This window comes from Atractosteus spatula, chromosome 19, assembly GCF_055471065.1.
Source record: "Atractosteus spatula isolate fAtrSpa1 chromosome 19, fAtrSpa1.hap1, whole genome shotgun sequence".
In the NCBI taxonomy this organism is placed as follows: Eukaryota; Metazoa; Chordata; class Actinopteri; order Semionotiformes; family Lepisosteidae; genus Atractosteus; species Atractosteus spatula.
In genome coordinates, this window is record NC_142724.1 from 13,259,650 (window position 1) to 13,268,901 (window position 9,252).

The following is a 9,252-nucleotide window of genomic DNA, read 5'->3' on the forward strand; positions in this document are numbered from 1 at the left end:
TGCTTTCAGGAATCTGCATTGCTCAGCAGAGAGAGAGAGCACCGTGTTGCATGAGCAGTCGGAAGCACATCCACTTTTAGCTCCAAGTGCAGCAAAACCCTAGCTGTATTATATCCCTGGCATGGGTTCGTATTTGCCATTCAAGGGATCCAGCCAGGCAAATTCTATAATCAGACCCCTCTTAGCGTAAGGGCGATTCATAATTTATCATTCTCAGCAAATTATCACCCAGCCATAAATAAATCATTCTGATTTCAGTGCGCTGGATTGAAATTGTCCTAACGAAGAAAGGACAGAGCGAGTGGAGACAGGGCTGCAGGGAGTCGACAGCTGTCATAGAAAAGCTGCCTCCCAGAGAAGAGTCGATCTCACCGAGCTGGAGAAGCGATTACAGAAGACAAGCATCTTAGCCCCCCTGAGGAACGTGCACTAGAAATTAAAGAGGAGCGGCAGCACTGGATTAATAGAGACTAGTCCTTTTAAGGTATTCCTGCAATATATATATATACAGCAATACATATATAACAATAGCATTGATTGAAAAGCTACCACAAAGCAGAACACACTAAATATCTCAATACAGATCTCTGCTGGGGGCAGACTGCAAGCAGCCCAGAATAAAATGCACATTTTTTGTTTAAAAAATAAAAGCAGACGGCTTCCTAAAGGCATCTAGACGTCTTTCCTCTTGCCCAGAAAAAAAAAGAGCTTTTTCCCCCTACCTGCGATAGTGCTTGCCATGGCTGGAGGAGCTGGAGAGCCGAAGGATGCTGCCGGACGGAGAAGCAGAGAGAGTGTGAGGCTGGGAGCAGAGCTGGGCTGGGTCTGTCTCGTAATTGATGCAGTGCTGAAGCTTCCAGCTGCCTAATGAACAATGAGGAACACACTGTCAGCTCAATAGGGCTGTAACCTGCCAGAGACGAGGAGGGTGGAGAGAACGGCAGAGAGGCACGCACACACACACACACGCGCGCTCACACAGACGCAGGAGCAGGCAAAGAGGAGCTCTCCTCCTCCGTCTCCGAATATTAATCAACAAATCACGGGCCTCTCCTGTCGCATTCTTAATGCCCTGGTCCCACTGCCTGCCTCCGGAGCTGATAAATATTTATACGCCCGCCGGCGGCTGAACCAAGGGAGGGAAGAGGAGGGTGAAGGGCCACGCCCTGCACTTTTCTGTGCCGGCCGGCCTGTCTGCCTGCCTTGTCTGTCTGTCTGAAAGGGCCGAGGCTCGGGCGAGGAAATTGGTTTGTCAGCACTCCTAAATGATGGCTTTCCCATTTCACACCCCGCAGACAGAAGGAAATATCTCAGCGTCACGAAGGAGGGGGCAAAAATTTCAAGGTTGTTGTGGGGTATTTTTTTTTTTTTGCGCTACTGCAATTATTATTTCTTCAATACGCTGCTGTGCGCACTCTGCAAGGTTTCTTGGCGTCACCTGTCTCCTGTTGCCAGGGAAGGACAGGGCAGTTTTTACCCGAAAACCTGCTGTGATAGGAAATGCTCCTGCCGGTGGGATGAAGAGGCTTTTACTGTAAAAACCCACGAGATTGGGGACTCAGTGTGCCTCGAAGCACTGCTTTTCAATTGTCTTGCTTTAATATGTTTTTTTATCAGTAAAAACTAAGATGGAGTATCAGGTTCCCAGCAATAGTAGTATTCCCAAGGGACACTGTTAAAAGAAGATGTTCTTTTATATAAAATGCAGGCAGTTCCACCGACTAGGCAATGGCAGAATTTAATTTAGTTTAATACGTGTAGATCTTGTACAGTGCTATAATATATCACACTCCACATGCTGCTTCTTTATAACCGTAAATTACAAAGGCCCATATACTGGGTGAAATTCATTAAGAAAAAGCAATATTTTAGATAACTGTGTTTGGGCAACGTGTCATTGCAAATTGCTGTAATGGATTTTTTAAACGAACAATTTTTAAAAAATTATCATCATCTATGTTTGCACGGCCTGCTGCATATAAATGATTGATTACAGCACAAAGAAGCCATACCTTATACAGACTGCTAGCACCAGGGCTTCAGCACGGGAAGCTGTTTTCATTTACTACTCACAGACATCGGCAGAAAATTCAGTCACAAGCAAAGTGACCAAGTGATATCCTTTGAATGCTGATTCTGCCTGGCCAAGACGTGATCTCACTAGGCCCTGATGAGCTCATTTCAGTCCATTCGGACACCCACAGTGACAAAATGAAGTCATCCCTGCTGCTGATGACCTCATTCATTTACCACACAGCATACAAAACAGAAGATATTGATTGTGAGTATAAACCATTAACTGCTTCTTCCCATAACTTACTGAAACTTAATGCACAGGGCAGGGAATGAAATGGGTTCATCCATCCTAAATGGTTATCAATATGACGTTTATTGCATTAATGTTATCCAGTCACCTCTGGGGTGCATTGTAGTTTCATGGAGTTCATAAGGAAAGTCTGGGAGGAGTTCAAGTTTTGAATCCTGCCAATCAAGGGCTCAATTAAGGTACAAATACAGGCAAACCCGATCCCTTTCCCCAGCATCTCTTGAGACAACACCCCTCCCAACCAGATGCTCAGTCAACTGGAGGGTCACTTCCTCATCCTCTGGTCAGGTGGTCATCTGACTAAACCCAGGGGGTAAATGTCAAATATATCATTGAAGACTGTTCCCACAATTGCATTATTGGAGTTCATCTGTTTTTCTTTTTTTTTCCTAAAATGCAATAAGCAAGTGCATATACGCTCAGAACCCATTAATCTGGTGCCTTTCTGTTTCTTCAAGTAAAGAGATAAGTAAGAAGCACAATGCCATGAAAGGAAAAATCTACAGATTTTTCTAGCTTCTGGTAGAATAATTCTAGAGACAAGAACAGCGCCCATTTTCCTGTAAGTACCGCACTGTGTCTTAAACTATTCAGCCACAAGCAAAGTGACCAAGTGATATCCTCTGAATGCTGTATTTATCTTTTGATGGCATTGTGTTTCTTTCTTATGTACGTCTTAAACCATGAATCTCTCATTCGCATGCTGCTGGCAGTATTACTCCAGAGGACTGCAACTCAATTATGCAACACAGAAAAGCATCTACTCTAACCCTGCTGTGCAGAATGGTTGAGATATTAGGAGGGCCAAAGGCAGCAGGGAGACAGGATTTGTCTGGCACCTGGGATGTGAAGCACGCTATCCAGCTGGTTTCAAGCCCTGACAGCAAACAGGCCAGACGTGACGTTTCATCTTGAGAGGTCCTGGGCAACATCCTAACGAAGGGTGGTTTGCACATCCTCCAGTATATGCAGTGTAGCTTGGCTTGGCTTGGCTGTAACTTGGTGCAGCTACTGTATCTTCTCCAGCTGAACGATCCCGCCACCCATTTCAATTCAAAAGGGTGCTGGTTCCCGCAGGTCCTGGTATTGGAAATCCAGCACGCGCGCAGTAGTTCAAGAGATGTGAAATGGCTGCCGTGTACAGCTTTGAAGGAGAAGTGTCGCTTAGGAAAAGTGGCAATGAAGAATGCAACAGAACGCATATAATATGTTCCCTCCTGTATATGTACTGCATTATATATCCAAGTCAGAAATGATAAAGATACTAAGGAATCAGATATGGTGTTTCCCAAGATAAGACTGCCTCAGTACCTTTACTAGCATCTAAAGGTTTATGAAGGAGATAATGGATGCTGGTACAGTGATTCCAGTGGTGTGAATCCCATGTTGCTCTGCTCCATAAGAGAAACCCCAGCAACTGAGTCAAAGCAAGTCCATGACAGGCCTCCAATACTGATGATTGATGGATTCCTGAATTACTGGGGCTGTATTCCCGGCCTGGTTATTTTCATGCACTGTGAAGAATGGTAACGCTCAGCGTTCGTTTGAACAGAGAATTGATGTAACCTAATCAGATCTGTAGGCATCTTTGGCACTTCCTTTGACCCGAATGCAATTTCAGTTTCCAGCCGCCCTGCTTCCATCATTATACCCATTTGATTTTCAAAACCGTGCGATGATCATTTCATTATGTTCAGGGGAGGAAATATTTCTCCCAGTTGCAGCTGGCCTTCAGAATTTGCTTTGCATTTCCAAGGAAACACGACCCCTAATCCCTATTCCAAATGCAGTGCTCTATAACCAATCTAACAGAACACGAGCACTAGTCTGAAGTGAAAAAAAAATAAATACAAAAAATGTCTTTCTTAGAGTAAGGTGTCTGCGTATATCAAAGGGTGAGATTACACAGTAGTTTTCCTTGATTTATTTTTTCTGCTCTTTCCTGTAAGCATTTTCTATTTCTGTTATCATGTTATATCACAGATGATGTATTTGCCCCATTAACTCATGTGGAAAATTCCCTTTTGTCCTCTAAGTTTCTCACAAATTATCTCCCACAATCTTTCCAGTTCAAGGAAAAGAAACAGTCCTGTTATTGCCTTTGTTTTCCCAGATTGCATTCGGCCTAACGGAGAACCTTCTAAGACAAATGCTAACACAATTCCGTTAAGTCAGGTGTTGAGTTGAAGCTTGTCGCTTAAAAACGTGAAGGGATTGAGGACAAATTGGAAGGCCAGATTGAAAGAAGTATGGAAAAAATGAAATGCCACATCAAGCTGAAAATCTCACACTGCTGTTTATGAATGATGAATTACAGATGATGGATTGGGATTTTTTTAAGTGCACTCACGTTCTGCAGTACTCACAACTGTGTCCTAGTTAGCTAGTTAGCTAGTTAGTGCTAACATTTTCCATATAAGGCTTGCATTTGCAACTGAAACTTATTTCTCATTTTCAATCATCACAGCTGGGAGATGGCAGGGTTGTATTGAGGGAAAACTCTCATGTTGGAGAAAGTCAGTTTAAACTCGAATAATAAAAAGGATGTCTTGGCAATCCCATGCTTAAGGAAAAGCACTTATTTTGAGGTTTTTGATGTTCCTGAAGACATTCATGTGAGATGCATGTCACATTGTAAAAGACTCTGCAGCAACTGTTGTCAACTGGGGACTAGGAAGTGAACTACTATAATTTAATTGATTTTGACCAGGCAGTGAGGGCACTGAAGGAGATTGCACACAAGGATTTGTACACATAAGTTACATTAGCACATAAGTTACATTGTACATTAGGCCTTCCCCCAAAAATTTGGCTCTAAATATTTGAAGTTGTAATCTAGCCCGTTGAACTATTATCAAGGCGTGTGTGGGATCGAATCACAGGGCAGCAGCACACGAAATGGGACAAACACCCTACAGAAGTTACAGTATATCTTGATGTTTCTGCAAACACTTTCTCCATGTGCAGAGCAAAATGCCCAACTATGTGTGAATGGCTGAATTGGGTCAATACATCTAATCAATATGCAGAAGACAGCAACAAAATATTAACTAGAAAATAGTACAGTGACCAGAACACCATACACCACAAGAGTCTGATGAGCCAAGAGATGAGCCCAGACAAGAGCCCTTTCAGCCAGCTGGTCCCAAACCCCACTTACCCCAAGCAACACCTCCACCCGTTAGACTCTGGACACTGCTTAAACACTTCAAATCAGAATGTCCAGCAAGGAGACGCAGAGTCAGAGTTGGGCTTTCTGCTGTACTGCGAGATATACTGCAGGATTAGACAAATATTCTTGCCCAAAATAGCAAAGTTAAACCCAGAATTTCCAAACCTCCCAGAGTGAGAAAATGAGAAACGCTTCCAAATCAGATGGGGGGGAGAAACCCGGCAGAACCAGCAGCCCAGTAAGTGATCTCCTGTCACAGCCTGAGTAACAGAGAGTGAGCCTTTAAAGCAATACTAAGAAGATGTTTTTGTTGTATACATTTTGCTAATTGTTATTGCTTAGGCAACCAATGGCTTACTGTAATTAATCAGTAATGCCTATAAAGCTATTTGAATTTGATTCATCATTAAAGTTATTTCTAATCAGGTCCTGATGAAACTTTATTGTGTTGAGCAAAGTCATTTAAACCACTGTAAAATCATCCATAACGTTTCACTTGGGATGCATGATATACTGTATAATAGTTGTCTTTATGGCAGATTGTATGCATTTGTATTGAACATTTCTTTCTTGGTATCATCCCTCAGGCTCTGGAACAAGCAGCAGACCTGCCTGCCAAGGACTCTACAAAAGGCTCTCAATAACCCCGACAGATTCTGAGGCGGGATCTTATTCAATGATTAACCGTATAATATTCGTCTGGGTTTTTATCTGATCGAGATAATTGAAAACTAGCACTGGCAACACGCCGTTCGGTCTGCTGGTGAATTAATCACTTTTGTGTAACCAGATTATTTCAGTAGATATTCTACGCAAGTGGGTAACAAGAACGGCACAGACATCTGAACATTTGGGCACAGACTTTTACGTCAAACATGCCTACACAACCTGTCATCACATATTAGGTTTCACAATACTTTACAAGATGTCTCCATGACAGAATTTCCTTCCATCCATCTCTCTCCAGAATGTTAGTTCTAAGCACATCAAGTCTAGTTCTGGAATAGTTCATTAATAATAATAATCGCTTACACTTATATAGCGCTTTTCTGGATACTCCGCTCAAAGTGCTTTACAGGTAATGGGGATCCCCTCCACCACCACCAATGTGCAGCCCCACCTGAATAATACACCAGAACACTCCCCACCCACCAGTTCTCAGTGGGGAGGAGAACAGAGTGATGAAGCCAGTTCAGAGATGGGGATTATTAGGAGGCCATGATTGGTAAAGACTAGGGGGAAATTTGACCAGGACGCCAGGGTAACATCCCTACTCTTTTCGAGAAACGCCCTGGGATTTTTAATGACCACAGAGAGTCAGGACCTCGGTTTTACGCCTCATCCGAAGAACGGAACCTTTTTACAGTATAGTGTCCCCGTCACTATAGTGGGGCTCCACACAGGATCCACACAGACCGCAGAGTGAGCGCCCCCTGCTGGTCCCACTAACACCTCTTCCAGCAGCAACCTTAGTTTTTTCCCAGGAGGTCTCCCATCCAGGTACTGACCAGGCTCACACCTGCTGAGCTCCAGTGGGGCTGCCAGTTGTTACAAAGATTCCTAAAGATCTAAGGGTAGGGTAGGGAATATCATGTCAGGAAGACATTAGGGGTGGAACTCAACAAAATTAATGTCCAGGGGCTCCAGCAGGCCTAATTAAAGACACTTCACAGCTACTGTCAGACAACAAGCAACATGGGTTGCAAACATGAAGGAAAAATAACCGCTGCACGTCTGTCTGTTCTCAGTCTACCTGTCCTGGTAGCAGATCCAGTTTTGTGTGTCTTAAATTTACATGCAAATATGTTTCTTTTTTAATTTGAATTCGTTGTATTGTGGAAGTCGTAAGTCACACGATTTCCATGTTGGGCAATGCATGTACAGTAATTACAAAAAGACCTGCTTTTGCAACGCGCAGCTAGTCAGCACCTGTCAGCTCCATGACCATGATATTTTGCTGTTCAGTCAAGAAGTAACAGTATTAAAGCGATTATTTTTCCCTAAAGATGTAGGCTACTTTGAACCTGTTCCTTAGATCATGACTCTAGATTGAATCCAGCAGTAATCTGACCAAAATTCAGAACATTGTTCCAGATTATTAGGCATTATACAGTAGCAACACATCCTGGTATAGTTTATAAAGTGCCTTTCTATTGCAAAAGAGTCTTCACAGTCTTCACATTTTGTTGTTTGAATGCATGCAGTCATGACACTTTTAATATTTGTTATAAACACATTCTCCTCCACACATTCAAAGCGAAAAAACAAAAATAGATAAATATAAAAGTTAAAAGGAAAAGTGATAATTGCTTAAGTTTCCCTTTACTGTGCCAAACTTAAATGAATGACACACAAAATTACCTTGGTGCCTGTCTGAGTGCAATTATACTGGTTCTCATGAGTTGATAATAAACTGATTTTTCTCTGAAATTTCTCTCCGTCATCTAGTGAATTTTAGCAACGATTCACCCATGAATAAATCTCAAGGATAAAAGCACAAATGAGGGGAAGGGTACACAAACATTTCAACATTTCAAAGACCCTAAATAGCTCCTTGAGTATGGTGTGGTCAGTCATTTAGAAGTCTTCGGTTTGAGCATTCAGATTTTGACTAAGGCACTCTATAAGACAAGAGCGTCCAAATGTTCAAGTTTTGTAGCAAAGGGAATAATGACATTCCGTAGGGAAGTCAAGGTCCCATACAAAAATAAGGTATGGGACAGAACCTGTAAAAAATCTGTGAAATCATAGCGAGAAACAAATTTTAAACAATAAAGGGTGAAAACACTGAACATCTCAAAGGTATTAGGAGTACTGTTGTGATAGTGTGAAAAAAGGTACAATTCATTCTAGTGAATAAAGGGCATTCTTTTTAAGTGAAAAGAATAAGAACTCATCCACAGAAGCCTTCTTTTTCACTGTGGTAAGGAATACATTTGATTTTTAGGCTGAATCTGATAATCTACCTCTGCAAAGATTTTCCTGCTACAGCATAAAACAAGGTAATTGATATTTCTCTTGTACAAGGTAATTGATATTTCTCTTGTACTGTAGATATTCATCTTAAATCTCAGTGATCAAGACAGACAATGACATTTTTCCAGGAAACATTGACAGTTGAAACCTTTAAGTTCATCGTATAATTTGAGTAGTCAAAAAAGTAATTAATGTTCAGTTAGGTGACAGTCACATTATTTTTGCAATCACAAGACTCCAAGGCTGGATGTCTAGACATTGTAACCGTACAGCTCTCCAATATGTCATTTTTCTTTCCTGCATGCCTTTTCGGCGTGTCATTTTGAAAGTCCTATCAGATTTCCTAAAGTAGAACATGCTGAAACCATTACCTTAAGACATGAATTGTGCTGAAGCAAGGTTATGTCAGCAAGCATAGCTGGAATAAAAGATAGCTGCTGAAAGCTGAGCGTGTTTTAATCACTTCTACCCTTTAGAGAAACAGCCGCTGAACAAATCTGGTGAACCCTATCATTTTCTGTCTTGCACCCTCAGAACAGTATCTGTATCTGTAAAGAACGGTTTACAGATTGGTGTTTGTCATTATTCTTAGAAATGTTTATTGTACTCTAATAGTAAAAGCTGAAGAAAGTATAGTAAAACACGATGAAACACTAGTAAAAGCACACTATTAAGCAGACTGGGGACAAAAACTCATTGTCACACTCCTTCTGAATTTTTCTGGCACAGCCCAACTTCTCAATGTATAATGGTCCACAAAGGTATTATTACTTAGCCT

The 9,252-nt window shown here is 41.8% G+C and overlaps 1 protein-coding gene across 2 annotated transcripts in view; it reads right to left on the reverse strand.

The window, feature by feature from the left end:
• stmn3 (stathmin-like 3) overlaps positions 1-1,226 on the reverse strand; it is a 40,946-nt gene extending 39,720 nt beyond the window's left edge. For both annotated transcript variants that reach the window (XM_088937310.1, XM_088937309.1), the window contains exon 1: positions 723-1,226. In XM_088937310.1, coding sequence (XP_088793436.1) covers positions 723-741 — 19 coding nt within the window. In that variant the 5' untranslated portion in view covers positions 742-1,226. The remainder of the gene's footprint in view (positions 1-722) is intronic.
• Between the last annotated feature and the right edge of the window lie 8,026 nt (positions 1,227-9,252).